This window comes from Scomber japonicus, chromosome 2, assembly GCF_027409825.1.
Source record: "Scomber japonicus isolate fScoJap1 chromosome 2, fScoJap1.pri, whole genome shotgun sequence".
Lineage (NCBI taxonomy): Eukaryota > Metazoa > Chordata > Actinopteri > Scombriformes > Scombridae > Scomber > Scomber japonicus.
The window spans coordinates 12,865,412-12,884,107 of NC_070579.1; the positions used below are offsets into that span (position 1 = coordinate 12,865,412).

Genomic DNA, 18,696 nt, shown 5'->3' on the forward strand with positions numbered 1-18,696 from the left:
ATCTTGAAATAAAACTCACTCAGACAGGTAACTAGTAAAACAGGGTCCAGCACTTTCAACACAAGTAAAGACTGAAGCCAGAGTTAACAGTTTTAGTGGGTCAAAGGAAGCCAGTGCATGAGAGTACATGCTGATATAGTATCACACAAACATGACTCACCAGTCACATGTGTGCAGGTGTGTTGAACTAGGTGAGAAGCTACCTAGAGCTGCTTCAAGGGGAGAGTTCACTGTGGATTTATTAAGTTGTATATCATTATTATACATTTGAGAATGAGGGCGTGTAAAGGACAAACTTTAATACCACACCTAAACTGACTGTTACCACCTCCTTTTATCTTCTTTCCATCCCCCACATTTTTATAGTCAGGTCTGGCTGCGGTGGGTACGGTCTGGGCCATATCAATGTTAACTCTGTTGCTGTTTTATTTCTATTTCTTTGTTTTCGTCACTGTTTCTCTCCTCCTGTAAACTCAACTGTATTCAAACTGTTTTATAGAAACTCAATGTATATGTTACCACATGGTGATGCACATAGTTACTTTAACTTGATTTAATCTTTATACACACAGCTTGGGTTATGGGTAGGACACCTGATGTGAAGGGTGGGATGAAAAAAAAAGTTTAGATTGTTATGCTGGGCACTAATAAAAATAATTACCAACAAAACAAAACAAAACTTTAACAGCATTACTACAGTTGTTAAGGAGAATTACTGTTTTCCTGTAAGACTCACAAATAAATGTATCAGTAATCCTTTATATTTTCTTACAATATGAATGATATCAACATCGAATATAAAACATACAACATAACATATAAAAATCATGTTTGCTTGGTCATGAACAATGATGTTTGTTTGATCGTTTAAGGCTGATGTATTCATTATTAAATATAAATAAAACCCTCTGAAACAGTCTTAGTGGGTCAAGAGTAAACACACTGTATGTTTGCTCGAACAGAGTAAACACAATCGGGATCAATCAAAGATTTAATTAATCATTGTCAGATTTACTCATTGCATAACCTGTCGGCAGTGTGACGCTGCATAAATGGATACTGTCAGCTTTGAGGTAGAGTTTTGCTTCATTGGAAAATAATTCCCTGCAGCTTCGCAAACACCTTCGCTGCTTTAAATACAAAACAGGAACATATTGTCTTAATAGATTCTCTGTGTCCTAGAGCAGGTGTTAAAGGTAAAAAGAGTTACGGAAATCTCTTTCCCAGTTCTTATCTCTTTGCTCTTTTCTCCTTATTCCTTCCTTCCTCTTCCCTTTTCCTCCCTGCTCCTCTTTCTCTTTGGATAGAGGGAGGAAGCTGGAAGAGAAAACGGCAAAATACACTGAAAGCCAATGCAGCCTACTACCTTTGGTGAATATCAGAGAAATACTGATTTTACTGTGTGGTAATATAGTAGGAGGTTCTGTTGTGTGGTATTACAGTATACTGTGTTGTTTCCATTATTTTTCCACCTAATAATACCTCACTGACATGTACAAAATGTTTGATTACTTAAATATGTTCCCCTGTCATTCATACATTTAAAATCTCTTTGCAAAATATCTGACATACTCCTGCAGCTGTATTTAAGTCATTTGCAGCACCTACAAATCACATGTTGGTTTGACAGTGATTGCATAACTAAATAAGTGTAACAACATTTTCCTGGATGGACAAATTAGCACTCCAGAAGAAAAAAAGTTATAAAGTGCTTTATTGTTGACAAAAGCAAGAGAGATTATGTGTTTGACACTTGGTTTAGTTTTGGTAAAAAAATTAAAAGAGAAATAAGAACAGAAATACTAAATACACAGAGGTACAGACAAGTGATAGCATAATGAAACAGTAATAATGTTCAAATAGTTTTATAGATTATATGTCTGTGTAGAATGCAACTGAAATTATAATCCTTTATCTTGTTGGTTATTTAGTTTGACTGCTCAGAACGTGCCTCCAGCTTCAATTTGATGGGTCGTTTTGGCGCCAGCAGGCCCTGGACATCCATTTCCAAGGGCACCTGGCGGGAAATTACATGTAACATGAACAAAGTCATTAATGCTCAAAATTGAGCCCTTTTATTTCAAATCTGCAATCAACATGCTATCAAAGAGTGTAGAGCTCTCTCACACAGAACGGAAAGCTTATTGAGTGTTATTTATTGTCAGTTAATGGCTGTTGATCTTTAGATTGACAAACAGAAATCTAATGACATTATATAACCCTCGGTGTCACTATCACACCAGCAATGAATAACATTTTCACCAGTTTGCTCATACACCAATAAAAAAGCAATAACAAGCAGTGTAAAGATGAACATCTGTGGCCTCACCTCTGTCTCCTTACACATACGGAAGCTGAACCTCTGCAGGATCTCCACCACTGCTAGTTTCATCATCACAAGAGCAAATCGCATCCCAATGCAGTTCCTCGGCCCCGCTCCAAAAGGCATGTACGTGTGCGGGTCAATAGTCTGCTTGTTTTCCTTACTGAACCTGAAGGTACATATATTCATATATTCATAACACAAATGACAAAAATGCGCTGTCTGAGGGAGCTCTTGTCATTTACTGACAAACTTTATCCCCTCCAGACTTGTTTTAAGCTCTCTTTATGCTCCACTTTAAATAACAACTTGTGTCTGGTATGGTATCATATCATGTGCACATAGAAACTTTCTACTGTGAAAACAGTGTTCTAGTGTCAAACGCTGCACGAACATGATGCTGCAAAATTAAACATTGAACTATAGGAACAAGAATAAAAACACACTTTTTCAGTTGAGTTTGGATTTTAACATATAAACCCATCCTTTACCTCTCTGGTTTGAACTCCTCTGGTTCGGGCCACACGTCAGGATCCCGGTGCAGGGGCCAAGTGGGCACCATGACAACCATATCTTTTGGAATCACAATGCCATTTATCTCCACAGATGCCTTGGCAACGCGCTCCAGACGTGCCGCAATGGGGTACAAACGCAGAGACTCGTTAATGACGTTGTCGAGGTACTCCATCTGCATCAGTTCCTGGTACTGGACAGGAGCCTACACACACACACACACACATGCACACGTCATTCAGGAGAAGACCATTTTATCATATTAGGCAAAGTTAGGGGCTACCACAAGATGGCGCTGAAGGGATAAACTGACAAGTAGAGGTATTAAACCTGTGTACATGTTTTGTAGTTGTTTTGTTTGTAGAAATAAATCTTGTTTCTCTTTTACAAGTCATGAAAACAATAGTGCAATGTATAATCTTGCCTTCGTTTGATTATGGTGATATTGTATACATGCATGTATCTCCCTCCACTCTCAAGCCTCTTGATCCTGTGTATCATAGTGCACTTTGCTTTATGACAGGTGGTACATTTCTTACTCAAGTGCCCAAAACACAATGAAGGCAGCTTTAGTTTTGATTATTTTGAGACCCGGTTACCCCAAATTTTGTCCTCTCCTAACTTCCAACATACCTTGTTTGGGAAGGTGGAGTCTACCTCCTCCTGCAGCCGTTTCATGATATGGGGGTTTCTAGCCAGATTGTAGGCCAAGAAAGTGAGAGAACTGCTGCTTGTTTCATACCCAGCAAAGAGGAAAAACATAGCTTGAGAAAGGATTTCATGATCATTTAAACCTGGGAAAGCAAGGAGGAGGCATGATTTAGAACAGCTTTAAGTTGTGTTTTCATGTGTGTGTGTGTGTGTGTGTGTGTGTGTGTGTGTGTGTTTGTGTTGATATGTGCTTGTACACATGCATGTCACCTTTATCCTGTGCTCCGCCACTGGAGTCATTGTTTTTCTGGGAGTCAATCATCAGCTGAAGGAAATCCACCCGACTCTGAAAGTAGACATGCAAAAGAATAGTTTGGATACCACTTCAAGAAAACACACACACACACACACACACACACACACACCTTTTGCTTGCTGTTTTCTCGATTAGATTTAATCTTCTGCAGTGCAGCGTAGAAGAAGTCTGTGACAGACGATGGGAAAAAAGAATACTCCATCTTCTCAAGTACAGGACCCATGAAGGGGAAGAAGGCTGGAGTTGAACAGAAAGCAACATAATTACCAAGGACACTGGAAACACAGCCACTGTGTCAACTGTACATCCAGTATTTTAGGATTAACATGCCGATGGAGGACAAGATCATAAACTATTGCTTTTAAAGAATAAAAAGAATGCCGTACCAACAATGAGGAAGAGGGGGTTGAGAAAATCAAACTTCAGCATCTTCTTGATGTTAGTGACAAAGGGGTCTGCGGGGTTGTTGAGTGAGTCTATGTCTACACTGAAGGCAGTGCTGGCTACTACATCCATACTGTAGGGACCAAAGAACCTAAACAGCACAAATACTGTAAATGCACACATCAGAAATATCATTTATCCTTTTATGTTGTGTGTTTTTTGTTTTTCAAATAATTTGAAAAAAAGCTCTTACTCCTTCAAGTCCAATGATTCATCTTTGTCAGCTTTCTTTTTCATGTTGCTGACCAGGTTAGCAGAGTGGTGCTTCATTATGTCAAACATCTGAGGCACAGACAGGGGCAGGAAATGCAGTTATGCACATGATCAATACAATATTGATGTAATTACACTTTCTTTTTTCCCCCAAATTTTTTTAATTCAGTTTTTGCAGACAGTGCAGAGTCGTATATCAACTTTATGTCTCCATTAAAGCGAAAGAAATCCCCAGCAAAAATCTCACTATCCCTCCCCACATCCCATGTCAATTGTGGCCATAGTAAGTGACTAATTAGTTACATAATAACATACAATAATAAAATAATAATAATAATAATAATAAGTAATAATGAAATAAATACATGTGTAGACTAGTAGAGACTTCCTGCTGTTTTTGTGTGTTCTGTATGTACTGTAGATTACATCTAATTTAATTTATTTCAGATTACAGCACAGAGTTGCTTAAAAATACTACTCAATATATAACAAAAGGCAAAGGATGGGCCGTACCTCCTTCAGTCTTCCAGAGGTGAAAGAGGGAGAAAGGATACTGCGAATCCTCTTCCAATGATCATCCTCAGCGATGGACACAGCATCGTACAGAGGCCCATTCAGGCGGAAGTTCTGTAGGGGAATTATAAAACATCTGCATAAAAACAGCGACCATAATGAGTGACTGAATAAGACTGAGTTGTATAGAATAGTGTGTATGCATACTCTGCGGTTGGTGAAGAAAGAGTAACACTCCTTTATCAGAACGGTTTTGATCATGGCAGGATCTGTTACACACAGCACAGGCTGACGACCATCAAAAATGCTAATAAGAATAGAAAAGAAATATGAAAAGAAAATTGAACACACCAGACTTCAAATGCAAATCTAGAATAAAGCAGGTACATACAACACTGTACAGAGATATCCATAAACTACAAGTAGACAGATAAGATGTGAATGCTCATAATATATACATATATGCAACAAGTATACTTACCCCCATGTTTTTCCAAATTTATTGAAGCAGTCCTGATCAAAGTTAGTGAATCCCTAGGTTTGAGAGTAAATACAGATTATTAACTTCATTTAAATGCACAGTCAACTTCATTTGGTGATATTTGGTATTTGTTGCATGTTTTTTTTCCCTAGAGGAAAATCCCTAAAAGATCGTAATGCTAAATTATGAAGGGAATATGAATCAGAACTGGATTTGGTACAATCATCCCAATGACCTCACTTCATTGCTGATACCAATCTTTTAACTAATAATAATAATAATAATAATTGAAGCTGGAAGCAGCAATGAACGGGCCTTCGCCACCCCATGCATGTCGGTTTACAGATACAATAGGGCTTCGCGCTGGTCAGCGCTCGGGCCCTAATAAAAATAATAATAATAATGGTAAAACTTTGATATCATACTTGAAATACTTTAAGCATGTTGATCCCACTTTTTAGCTGCTATTGGTAAAATGGGAACTTGATTGTCAAAATGGAATAATTAGGTACTTATACAATTGACCTCTGTAAACTGTGAGCAATGCACGGCATGTCTTGGTATGAGAGGAGTCTTGTTGCTGCTGTCATATTCTTGCTCTGTCTGAGCTGAGTGTTGTGACTTTCCTTTAATGTCCCATCGCTCTGCAACTTGTGAGTGTGAGAACATGTTTCTGCATAGTGTTGTGCCGTGTCATTTCAATGTGGCAAGCCCCTTAATTTTCTATTTTTGTTGTTGTTGTTGTTGTTATGCACTTGCATCATAATGCACTGTACATTTTGTGTATATACTGTATACACAGTGTAATCCTTCCAAAACATGTATTTCACAGAATAGGCACTGAAATTGTCTCCTATCTCAAGACCATAGTGTTGTGGTAGTATTTCTTTTCGGTTTGTGGCAAGCTATATTTTTGAAGTAGGCATGACAAGATTTGGTTCACATTGTAAATGTGGACTTAAAACTGTTATGAAATGCAAAATCATAGAATTTTAAACATACATTACAAATGTGATAAATCATGATTAACAATGCTACAAAATGTATTTATGAAGTCCAAACTAGCTATTTGGTCTCTTTTCCCTCAGAAGCTAAAATCTGAGAAATCCATGTACTTTGCACTTTGCACTATTTATAGGCTACCCACTTCCGGTTAAATTGTAAGGCTATTCTTATTTCCAAAAAAGTTATATTTACCAACCTTTCTGTAGGCCAACATAGTGCCGAAAAAGGGGACTGGTTTGGGACCAGGGATGCCTAATTTCTTAAATACTCCATATGGCCAGTAGGCATACCTGTGAAGAGAAGAGGAGAGTTTTTTTTTATCAAGCAAACAGTTAAACAAAGGCAGTACAAATACTTGGACATGTTCTTAGATATTTACACGAAGATCAGCGTGATGAGCGCAACCAGAAGGGTCCATGTCTCGGCTGAGAAATATGGAAAGTAGCCCATCTCTGCACGTTTTCTCTTTCTTCTCTCAACGGCGACACAAGTTTCTCTGACACATCACATCAGGACTGAAGGCTTTTATCTCCTGCTGCATACACTTGTTGCATACCTCAGGAGAGTGTGTGAGAGTTGATCCAATGGCAGCAGGCAGCTTCAGGTGGATAATTGACAGATAGAGACCGATCACATGAACTAATTATCAGATTTATTCTCCATATCAGCTATGATGCTGTAAATTTGTGACCCAAATTGTTATATTTGTGTTTGTTTAACAGGAGGAACACACGCAAAGTTCATGGACTGTGTTCAAGTGTCACGGACTGTGTGGGCGTCTCAGTGTGCACTTCACAGATCCAAGTTGTCCAGTAAAAAACAAAAAAAACATCTCCCATAATTTACAGCTGATATCAAGTACCTCGATTTCTAAAATACAAACAAACATAAAAGATATTTATGTAGCTGTTTCTTTATTTTGACCTTTTTTTCTTTCCATATTTAGTCCCGTTGGCATGATTTCAACTGTGTTCCTTATATATGCATATGCATATTAACGCCGGACTACTTGATTCAGTGAAGGTATAAAAGAAATGTCACAATGCGCACTTCCCAACACTGTATCTTCTGGCATAAATGGCCAAAAATTAAACAAAAATGTTTATAGACATGCGGGCGGCTGTGAAATTGTTTTACCTGGACATGATCCAACAACAATAACACTGCACAGAGGAAGGGAGGAGCTAAATGTCCTTACATAACACCAAACAAGGAAAACAAGACAGTGGTCGTGGTCAGAGTTCGGTGCAAAACCATATCGTCACAGCTTAGTCAAGCAAGAGGAGGAACTATGGGCTTTCTTCCTTTCTTTTCTTTAGAAACATGGATTCTACTAATTGCATTTATTTGCATATTTATCATGTAAGGATCAGGGATTGATTCTAGTCAAAAATAGATTATTTATAGGCTACTCCAGGTGAAATTGGTCAAAGTTCAGACTTGCTCCAAAGCACCAGAGTTAACTACAAAAACGCTGGATTTGTAGCAGATCACTTGGTTTTTTTTTTACGTTTCTTTCTGTCCTGTACAGGTATGGTCACTGGACCTTTGGGGTATTTGAGAAGATTGGGGTCCCTAGTCCCAAGCCATGGATGTACTGGGGCACAATTGGAAGGTTCAACTCTGTATGGAAAACCTTATTAATCATATATCTAAATTTAAAGGGCTAATTTGATTTTCAGACACTGACAATGATGTGATTTGCAATAACGGATGAAAATGTATCTTGTGTGTTACGAGGTTTACTACTTAGATGACCATGGGGGCGCTCAAAAGTATGGAAGAGTGTGGGGGTGAGTCTACAAAACCTTTTAAGTGTAAATATAAGAAGTGACCTAACACCCAGCTTCCTATTGTATTGCATTATCATCGTTCATTTGGCTGGTATTGACCCTTGGACTTCTCACTGATTGCTTGTTTATGAATGGCAGTATATTCTCCCACTGCACTGATCTTATTTTAAATCAGCGACAACAGCTTTTAACTACATGCTCAATGTCTAGCACCTATGAGTTCAGGAGGCCTGTGCTGGTTGTGATGGATCCTGACATGTTGAAAATCATCCTTGTTAAGGAGTGCTTCACCTACTTTACCAACCGGCGGGTGAGAACACACTAGATGAACATTGAGTGGAATGAAAGCAACTCAGACAGAAGATTGTGGTGCACTGTCAAGTGATACAGGAAAAGTTATTCACTGATCATTTTTTTTACATTACAATTCCCATAGGCTCTGACATAAATAAACACAAACTTTACCACTAAATTTACACGCATTACAAGTTTAGCCATTAAGAACTCTTTGTCTTTGTGCCAGTTCACACAGAGAGCTACAACATTAATTATAAGCACACAAACTCATGATATGACCACTGTGCTTCTTTAGAACTTGCGTCTGAACGGAGACCTCTATGATTCGGTGTCTATTGCTGAAGATGATCAGTGGAGGCGGATTCGTAACATCCTGTCTCCCTCTTTTGCCTCTGGTCGTATTAAAGAGGTAAAGTTGTCAAAACCAGTCCTACATTCTTTACATCATATTCTTCTTATCTAACCCTAACCCTTTATCTTATCTCTTTAACCCTGCTGTGATGAATTCATCTTGCACTTTATTCCTCTTTCTAAGATGTTTAGCACCATGAAGCACCACTCCCGCAGACTGACTGACAGCCTGAGGTCCAAGGCAGACAATGCTGAAGTTATTGCCATAAAAGAGTGAGCAGTAAATGGTTACGAAATGTTCACACCAAGTATTCCCTTTTGCATCCTCAACCAGAACATGTGCTTAATAACAGAACAATATTTTTCCTTTGACTAAATTCCAACCAACCCAAACCCTCTTTCCCTAAGCCGAGTTAAAACTTTCACTTCACAAAAATGAAACCTTGAAGTCAACTGATTTCAGGTTTTTTATGAGTGGTAGACTTTATAAGGAGTGTATAGCTTCTGTGAATGGATGTAGAAATTTGATCGGACAAAAACAGAACAAAACATGCTTGTAGTTAGCTGGTCATCTATCCCCCACTGTAGTGCCAAATATAATGGAAATAATTTCTCTCCTTTGATTAAGAAAGCCTGGCTGTTAATGTAGGCACCAAATAATTTGATCATGATATCATTTTTAAACTGGCATTACTTTGCTATGCCGCCATGAATCTAATTTCAACCACTGATTAATAATGAGTGATTAATGTCATGCTTGTATCACAGCTTCTTTGGACCGTACAGTATAGATGTGATGGCGAGCACGGTATTCAGTGTGGATTTGGACTCATTCAGCAACCCTTCAGGTCCCCTCATCAACCACGCCGGCAAGATGTTCAGATTCTCCCCTCTACTTTTCATTTTTCAAGGTACAACACTACACTTCCATGCTACCTCGCTTTCCTTATATCAATATAACCAATTGTGGTTTATTACTGTTTTACCCCCTTTTCTTTTTCAGCCTGTTTTCCCATCTTTCTTCCTCTCTTGGAGCTACTGGGTGCCTCCTTCTTCCCTAAGTCTTCAACTGATTTCTGTCGAGCATTTCTGAAAAAGGTCCGAGAAGATCGCGACAGGAATTCACATCAGGTTTGGGGGAGAAAACACACAACACAAAAAAGATGGTGACATAATGTATATCATGATGTGGTAGAATTTCCCAGAAATATAAGTGAGAAACCATTTTTAGATAGTTGACAAAACAGTCTCACCTCATGGGCCATTAAGTGGCGGTTTTGGGAGCTTTGGATTGTATCAAATGATCTTAGCACACAAAGTTAGCTCAGTTAAATGTTGAAACTTCTCATCCACGTTGGCTTAAAAGGTGAGATTTTAATTCATTCCTGACTTTGGAAACAGTAGTTGACAAAACAATCTCCATTTAGTAGGTGTTGTTAGATTAGATTTAGATTAGATTTCTTTATTTGTACCCGCAGGTAAATTTGGCTGTGAGAGACATTCATACAATACAGAAAAATGAAAACAGTAAAATAGCTACACAATTCATCATCATCCCCATCATCATTCCATGCTGCGTCATAAAGTGCATTATATATGTAGGGTGGCTACCCTAAAAGTGCATGGCATAAAGTGCGTATGTGCGTAAGTGCACTCATCATCATCAACACAATCATTGTCAACATCAACATCATCATCATCAACTCCCCACCCAATGGGGAGCTTTCAATCATACTATATTGTTTTCTTGATGATGAATGAGATGCTGTTTCTGCCTATAAGAATGATAAGTCAATTGCCATGTCAACTGGGATAACTCCATCTACTGATGAAGATCCTTGAGGTGAGATTGTTTTATAAACTGGTATTTCTCAGCTCAGTGAATAATATATATTGGGTAATAACAGTATATTAAATCTCTGATCAATTAGGTTACTTCATCACAATCACAGTTTGCAAAAATAATTCAAAATATTCAAAAAAAAATCTAATGATCATTAATTTGCAGCATTGCCAGCAAATGTCATGGCCTAATAAAAGCAGAGATCTTAAGTTCTATGTGATATACTTTAAATGTTATTTTATGGTACATATTGTCATACTACAGAAGTTTTTAAATAATCCCACATATTAAATGAAAAATGAATAAATGCATATCAATTATGTGATCTTGTCAGGTTCCAAGAGATATGCTACAACATATGATCAACCCTCAGACGGCCAATAAGGAAAAGCAGAATAATGGTAATTACACTTTGATAAAACACACATAGAAACACAGAAACACAAATCTACACACAGATGTATGTACCCCAAAGGTTTGACATCTCTTTTCATCTCCCCACCTTACAGGTCTTACTGATCATGAGATCAATTCCCAACTGACAATCTTTTTGCTTGCTGGTTACGAGACGAGTGCCACCACTCTCAACTTCTTGGCCTACAATTTGGCATTAAAACCAGAAATCATGACACGCCTGCAGGAGGAGATAGACTCTACTTTCCCTGATAAGGTATATCAGGAGTTTCTTGTACTGAAGACCTTCATGTCATGAAATTACAGTTTTTCACAATTGCTTTTAACCAAACTTTAATTTGTAACATTTTTAAAGGGTCCAGTCCAATATGAAGCTCTGATGCAGATGGAGTACCTAGACAGTGTCGTCAATGAGTGTCTGAGGTAACAAGGTTTTTTTGTGCTAGTTGATATCTGCGCAGGTTGATGATGTGATTTTAAGTCAAGATGTTTTCATAGCAATTCAAAAATAGTTTGGGAAACCATTACCATTACCGTCCTCTTCCGCTTATCCGGCGTCGGGTCGTGGGGGCAGCAGCCTAAGCAGGGAAGCCCAGACTTCCCTCTCCCCAGCCACTTTGTCCAGCTCTTCCCGGGGGATCCCGAGGCGACATAGTCTCTCCAGTGTGTCCTGGGTCTTCCCCAGGGTCTCCTACCGGTGGGATGTGCCATGAACAGCTCACCAGGGAGGCATCCTAATTTGATGCTCGAGCCACCATATTGGCTCCTATCAACGCGGAAGAGCAATGGGTCTACTCCGAGCTCCCTCCGGATGACCGAGCTTCTCACCCTATTGGGAGAGCCCAGCCACCCTACGGAGGAAGCTCATTTCAGCCACTTGTACCCGCGATCTTGTTCTTTCGGTCACTACCCAAAGCTCATGACCATAGGTGAGGGTAGGAACGAAGATCGACTGGTAAATCGAGAGTTTCGCCTTTCGGCTCAGCTCTCTCTTCACCACGACGGATCTGTGCAGAGTCCGCATTACTGCAGACGGCGCCCCGATCCGCCTGTCAATCTCACGCTCCATCCTTCCCTCACTCGTGAACAAGACCCCAAGGTACTTGTACTCCTCCACTTGGGGCAGGATCTCATCCCCGACCCGAAGAGTGCACTCCACCCTTTTCCGGTTGAGGACCATGGACTCGGATTTGGAGGTGCTGATTCTCATCCCGGCCGCTTCACACTCGGCTGCGAACCGATCCAGTGAGACTTGGAGGTCATGGTCTGATGAAGCCAACAAGACATCATCCGCAATCCTGAGGTCACCAAACCGGACCCCCTCAACGCCCTGACTGCACCTAGAAATCCTGTCCATAAAGATTATGAACAGGATCAGTGACAAATGGCAGCCCTGGCGGAGTCCAACCCTCATTGGAAACAAGTCCGACTTATTACCGGCAATGTGGACCAAGCTCTGACACTGGTCTTACAGGGAACGGACGGCCCGTATCAGGGGGTCCGGTACCCCGTATTCCGGGAGAACCCCCCACAGGACTCCACGAGGGACACAGTCCACAAAACACATGTAGACTGGTTGGGCAAACTCCCATGCACCCTCAAGGATCCTGCAGAGGGTGTAGAGCTGGTCCACAGTTCCACAGCCGGGACAAAAACCACACTGCTCCTCCTGAATCCGAGGTTCGACTATCTGACGGTTGGAACACACCCTCTGATCCTTCTTTTTAAAAAAAGGGAAAAAGGGACCACCACCCCAGTCTGCCAATCCAGAGGCACTGCCCCCGATGTCCACGCGATGCTGCAGAGTCGTGTCAACCATGACAGCCCCACAACATCCAGGACCTTGAGGAAATCAGGGTGGATCTCATCCACCCCCGGGGCCCTGCCACCGAGGAGCATTTTGACCACCTCGGCGACCTCAGCCCCAGAAATTGGAGAGCCCACACCCGAGTCCCCAGGCTCTGCTTACTTACCGGAAGGCGTATAGGTGGGATTGAGGAGGTTTTCGAAGTATTCCTTGCACCGGTCCACAACATCTCGAGTCGAGGTCAGCAGCGCACCGTCCCCACCATACACAGTGTTGACGATGCACTGCTTCCCGCTCCTGCTTCCCCCTCTCAGACGCCGGATGGTGGTCCAGAACCTCTTCGAAGCTGTCCGGAAGTCGTTTTCCATGGCCAGGTTTTTGCCTCAGCGACCACCGCAGCTGCACTACACTACACTTGGCCTGCAGACCCTCACCATCGTAGCCAACTCACCACCAGGTGGTGATCAGTTGACAGCTCCGCCCCTCTCTTCACCCGAGTGTCCAAAAAAAGTCAATCATCGAACTGTGAGCGTTGAAGTCCCCCAGCAGAACGAGGGAATCCCCAGAGGGAGTGCTTTCCAGTGCTCCAGAGCCCTTGCTGTGCGTTGAGGTGAGGCCGACTATATCTAGCCGGAACTTCTCAACCTCGCGCACCAGCTCAGGCTCCTTCTCCACCAGAGAGGTGACGTTCCACGTCCCTAGAGCTAGCTTCTGCAGCCGAGGGTCGGACCGCCAAGGACTTCGGCTGCCGCCCAGCTCACAGTGCACCTGACCCCATTGGCCCCTCCCACTGGTGGTGAGTCTGTGGGAGCAGGGTCCCTTGTCCCCTCTTCAGGCTGTGCCCGCCCTGTTTTTGTTACCATAGAATGAGCCCTTTATATCTACATATGGAGTGGGTCCTCTTCCATGGAGCCCTCCATGTTATACCACTATCTTTAGTATCCTAGAACGGACAAACCATTCACTGGCTCTAGGAGGGCCTTTTGTACTTTTCACAAGTTTCACTTCCACAAGCCTGCAATCTGTAATCTCATTGCTAAATGCCACTAAATCCTACACACTGGTCCCTTAAGCAGCTGGTTTTGTCGCTCTGACAGCACTTTTGCTGTATATTTAGTTTTCATTGTTTTCATTAACCGCCACAGAAACCATCAGCAGCTATTTCCAGGCAACACCTCAAACAGTGCATTACCTGCATCAAATGTCTTGAATATTGGACTTACATTTGTCAAATAGCCAGAAATGTGACTCCAACAGGATGTTCATGTTGCTGTGTGTCTGCTGGATTTATAGGCAACTGTTCGCAAATATGTTACTCATAAAATATTGTAAAGGATCACAGGGTTGTGTTGAGATTGTTTTAGAGTCTATTTGTCATTAGTGGTCAAAAGTCTTTTGTAATAGATTCATATAAATTCACAGGTATAATTAAGGCTTTGATATTTGAGTCTCAGAAATAAAGAGTAATGAGTGCGGTAATGTAATATGCTGATGCTAACAAAGGAAAATGTTAACATGCTGATTTTCAGCAAGTGCTGACAATGCTTGCCAAATTAGTTTAGCGTGTTGGCATATATCAGCTCATGTGAATGTCACTAGATAAAATCGAAGGGGTATCACCGAAGTGAAGATAGGATTGGATGTAAAACGGATTAACAAAAACAAAACACTGAAAAATATTCTTGTTTTGTCGTCAGGCTTTACCCCCCAGCAGCACGTTTGGAGCGAACCACAAAAGAAACTGTCCAGATCAAAGGAATCACAATCCCCAAGGACATGGGTGTTATGGTTCCAGTCTATGCTCTGCACCGTGACCCCGAGCTGTGGACGGACCCAGAGGAGTTCAAACCTGAGAGGTAGCTGCCAAAATTTCCAAGTACAACTTATATTTCCAGGTCACTCAAACAAATTTGAATCGTTTCTTGCCAGTGGGCTACAAGAGTTGAGCATGCATTCCTAAAATGAAAATGTTTCTATTTCTAGTCTAAATACAACTTTTGGGATGCAAAATAATTCAGAATAAAATTAATGTTTTTTGTGTCATGTATGCAAAAAAATGTTGAATTTCCATTTGTTTTTGTTTTTCTAGATTTAGTAAAGAGAACAAGCAAAACATCAACCCGTACACTTACCTCCCATTCGGGGTCGGGCCAAGGAACTGTTTGGGGATGCGACTTGCTCTGGTGTTGGTCAAACTGGCCTTGGTGGAAGTTTTACAGCGCTACAGCTTCTCGGTCTGCAAGGAGACAGAGGTGATACACCATAATTAAATATTTAAGTTCATGTGGTTTACATGATTGCTTCCACATAAAAAGACACTTAAAGGACAATGTTAAGAGCATTAAGAGGGAGCAAGATGGTTCTGATATGTTGAATTTGTCCTTCTCTCAGATACCTTTGCAGATGGACCCTCAAGGCCTCCTAGGACCTCTACGACCAATCAAACTAAAAGTGGTGACACGTTCCAACGCATGAGGAAATGTGAACCATAAAGAAATAGAACATGATTCGTAAGATAAATCGTATCACGCACATGTTAATAACCATCTATTCATATATAATCCACATTCACGTCAACAACAACAAGCAATATTTCACACTTAAATATCCAGGATTGTTTTAGCTGTGAAGTTCCTTCAATTAAATCAGGACAAAACTGAGTTCATGGTTTTTGGCGATAAAGATAAGAGGATTGCTGATAGTAAACACTCTCTCTAAAAACTAAAGACCAAGACCAAGACCGAAACCTTGGCGTGCTGATAGACTCAGATCTGACTTTCAGCAGTCACATCAAATCAATCATCAAAACAGCCTTCTATCAGCTTAATAACATATCCAGAGTGAAGGGTTTTATGTCTCAAACAGACCAGGAGAAGTTGATTCATGCTTTCATCTCCAGTAGACTCGACTACTGTCATGGTCTTCTGACTGGACTCCCACAAAAAAAACATTAAACAGCCTCTGAGATCTACTGACTCAGATAGTGTCAGATGTCAGATAGTGGAGCCCAGAGTTCAGACTAAACATGATGAAGCAACTTTTAGCTGTTATGCTGCACACAGCTGGAACAAACTACCAGCAGAACTGAAATCAGCCCCAAATGTGAACATTTTTAAATCCAGGTTAAAAACGTTCCTCTTGTCATGTGCTTATGATGTACTTTAAAAGAGTCATACGTTTTATTTATTTATCTTTTTAATTGTATGTCTTTATGCTTCCAATACTTACTGTCAAATGTTTGTTTTTATGTAAAGCACATGGAGTTGCCCCTGGGTATGAAAAGCGCTATATAAATAAAGCTGCCTTGCTTTACAGAGCTAATTACTCAACCACCTCATCTCTCAATCTTTGAAACAAGGAATAAGAAAGAGGGTAAAATCTGTACAATAAAAAAGATAAAACAAAGAAGCAACACACTCATGTGCTTAATGACCAGAAAAACACTCCAGTATGATGTAACAGAGTGAAATACCTAAGGCGTTAATGCTAACATTCAATATTTAGTTAATCTCTGAAAGACTTGTATATTGTGTTCACACTTCTGTGGCTTTGCATTACCTTTAAAGATAAGATGCCTTTTTTTCAATGCACTTAAAATACAATGAAATTGCTAGTGGCCATAAAGGTGTTTCATTTAATTTTATTAATGGAGAAGCAAATCAACCAATCAAATTGCTTTAATTGTTCATATTGTCTATACTGGTGATAAAATAAAAAATTATAAAGTGGGAATGACCGATTTTCCCTTTGTGTTTTCTTGCTTAAAGTTCAAGTCTGTCTTAACAAACAACGGTCAGGTGCCAAGTGAATGAAATCAAACTGTTTTTTCTTGTTATCCCTCCTATTCGTACTCACCAAGATCCCCTACTAATGCGCTTACAATGTAAGTGGTACAGTCGTCGTTTTGAGGAAAAAATGTATTTAAAAATCTTTCTGAATATAATATGAGGTTTCATTTGTCTGTGATAATAAAATAAAACACATATCTTTGCTCTCTTTATTTTAACTAATTATTTTACTTCATTATTATTAATATGATAAACTTTTAAATACATTTTTGTACAGTAGGAGGGTTATGGCTTTTGTTTCCCATCACTTACATTAATAGGGCATTATGAAGGGGTCTCTTCATGGGCACCTGACTGTTGTTTTTTGACAGACTTGAATAATTGTACATTTTATTGTGGCCAGTGAGAATGAGCGGATTGATTAACAGCTGGTGATTTCGGGGAATATTATATAAAGACATGCTTGCTCTTTAAGTAAAGATAATCTAATGTTATCACTTTTCATCTTCAGCCTGGACTGAAAACAGGGACCTGTTGAAGGATCTGACACCAACTGGATGTCACAAGGGGGTTGAAGGTTTTTTATATTAATTCTGTTACCATCTTGAAATAAAACTCAGACAGGTAACTAGTAAAACAGGGTCCAGCACTTTCAACACAAGTAAAGACTGAAGCCAGAGTTAACAGTTTTAGTGGGTCAAAGGAAGCCAGTGCATGAGAGTACATGCTGATATAGTATCACACAAACATGACTCACCAGTCACATGTGTGCAGGTGTGTTGAACTAGGTGAGAAGCTACCTAGAGCTGCTTCAAGGGGAGAGTTCACTGTGGATTTATTAAGTTGTATATCATCATTATACATTTGAGAATGAGGGCGTGTAAAGGACGAACTTTAATACCACAACTAAACTGACTGTTGCCACTTCCTTTTATCTTCTTTCCATCCCCCACATTTTTATAGTCAGGTCTGGCTGCGGTGGGTACGGTCTGGGCCATATCAATGTTAACTCTGTTGCTGTTTTATTTCTATTTCTTTGTTTTCGTCACTGTTTCTCTCCTCCTGTAAACTCAACTGTATTCAAACTGTTTTATAGAAACTCAATGTATATGTTACCACATGGTGATGCACATTGTTACTTTAACTTGATTTAATCTTTATACACACAGCTTGGGTTATGGGTAGGACACCTGATGTGAAGGGTGGGATGAAAAAAAAAGTTTAGATTGTTATGCTGGGCACTAATAAAAATAATTACCAACAAAACAAAACAAAGCTTTAACAGCATTACTACAGTTGTTAAGGAGAATTACTGTTTTCCTGTAAGACTCACAAATAAATGTATCAGTAATCCTTTATATTTTCTTACAATATGAATGATATCAACATCGAATATAAAACATACAACATAACATATAAAAATCATGTTTGCTTGGTCATGAACAATGATGTTTGTTTGATCGTTTAAGGCTGATGTATTCATTATTAAATATAAATAAAACCCTCTGAAACAGTCTTAGTGGGTCAAGAGTAAACACACTGTATGTTTGCTCGAACAGAGTAAACACAATCGGGATCAATCAAAGATTTAATTAATCATTGTCAGATTTACTCATTGCATAACCTGTCGGCAGTGTGACGCTGCATAAATGGATACTGTCAGCTTTGAGGTAGAGTTTTGCTTCATTGGAAAATAATTCCCTGCAGCTTCGCAAACACCTTCGCTGCTTTAAATACAAAACAGGAACATAATGTCTTAATAGATTCTCTGTGTCCTAGAGCAGGTGTTAAAGGTAAAAAGAGTTACGGAAATCTCTTTCCCAGTTCTTATCTCTTTGCTCTTTTCTCCTTGTTCCTTCCTTCCTCTTCCCTTTTCCTCCCTGCTCCTCTTTCTCTTTGGGTAGAGGGAGGAAGCTGGAGGAGAAAACGGCAAAATACAATGCA

At 40.0% G+C, this 18,696-nt stretch overlaps 3 protein-coding genes across 4 annotated transcripts in view; 1 reads left to right on the top strand and 2 right to left on the bottom strand.

Moving 5' to 3' along the window:
- The window catches only part of foxk1 (forkhead box K1), a 230,364-nt gene that overhangs the window by 40,269 nt on the left and 171,399 nt on the right, over positions 1-18,696 (bottom strand). The window lies entirely within an intron of this gene.
- Positions 1,703-6,987, bottom strand: LOC128377472 (cytochrome P450 3A40-like). 2 transcript variants are annotated; one of them, XM_053337433.1, is made up of 13 exons: positions 6,839-6,987; positions 6,656-6,749; positions 5,455-5,507; positions 5,181-5,280; positions 4,974-5,087; positions 4,441-4,529; positions 4,190-4,338; positions 3,913-4,040; positions 3,758-3,833; positions 3,470-3,630; positions 2,815-3,041; positions 2,330-2,492; positions 1,703-2,017 (listed from the first exon to the last, which is right to left on the bottom strand). In XM_053337433.1, the coding sequence occupies exons 1-13, from the start codon at positions 6,907-6,909 to the stop codon at positions 1,928-1,930; spliced, it is 1,515 nt and encodes a 504-aa protein (XP_053193408.1). In that variant the 5' UTR covers positions 6,910-6,987; the 3' UTR covers positions 1,703-1,927. The 2 variants fall into 2 exon arrangements, with proteins under 2 accessions (XP_053193408.1, XP_053193401.1); XM_053337426.1 differs by having other exon boundaries at positions 4,974-5,280.
- On the top strand, positions 7,700-16,860 carry LOC128377512 (cytochrome P450 3A30-like). Its single transcript, XM_053337468.1, has 14 exons — positions 7,700-7,821; positions 7,991-8,084; positions 8,200-8,252; positions 8,463-8,562; positions 8,845-8,958; positions 9,085-9,173; positions 9,669-9,811; positions 9,904-10,031; positions 11,078-11,144; positions 11,253-11,413; positions 11,513-11,580; positions 14,662-14,820; positions 15,054-15,216; positions 15,356-16,860. The coding sequence occupies exons 1-14, from the start codon at positions 7,751-7,753 to the stop codon at positions 15,437-15,439; spliced, it is 1,494 nt and encodes a 497-aa protein (XP_053193443.1). The 5' UTR covers positions 7,700-7,750; the 3' UTR covers positions 15,440-16,860.

What these genes read in the sequence shown, in the direction of transcription:
- LOC128377472 (XM_053337426.1), bottom strand. Translation starts at nt 6,909, where the DNA reads ATGGGCTACTTTCCATATTTCTCAGCCGAGACATGGACCCTTCTGGTT. An exon ending in CCCCCTCTTCCTCATTGTTG is followed by an intron (nt 4,041 to 4,189) that starts GTACGGCATTCT and finishes GTTCAACTCCAG; the next exon opens with CCTTCTTCCCCTTCATGGGT. An exon ending in GTATGTGTAAGGAGACAGAG is followed by an intron (nt 2,018 to 2,329) that starts GTGAGGCCACAG and finishes ATTTCCCGCCAG; the next exon opens with GTGCCCTTGGAAATGGATGT.
- LOC128377512 (XM_053337468.1), top strand. Translation starts at nt 7,751, where the DNA reads ATGGGCTTTCTTCCTTTCTTTTCTTTAGAAACATGGATTCTACTAATT. An exon ending in TCTACTTTTCATTTTTCAAG is followed by an intron (nt 9,812 to 9,903) that starts GTACAACACTAC and finishes TTTCTTTTTCAG; the next exon opens with CCTGTTTTCCCATCTTTCTT. An exon ending in GCGACAGGAATTCACATCAG is followed by an intron (nt 10,032 to 11,077) that starts GTTTGGGGGAGA and finishes TGATCTTGTCAG; the next exon opens with GTTCCAAGAGATATGCTACA.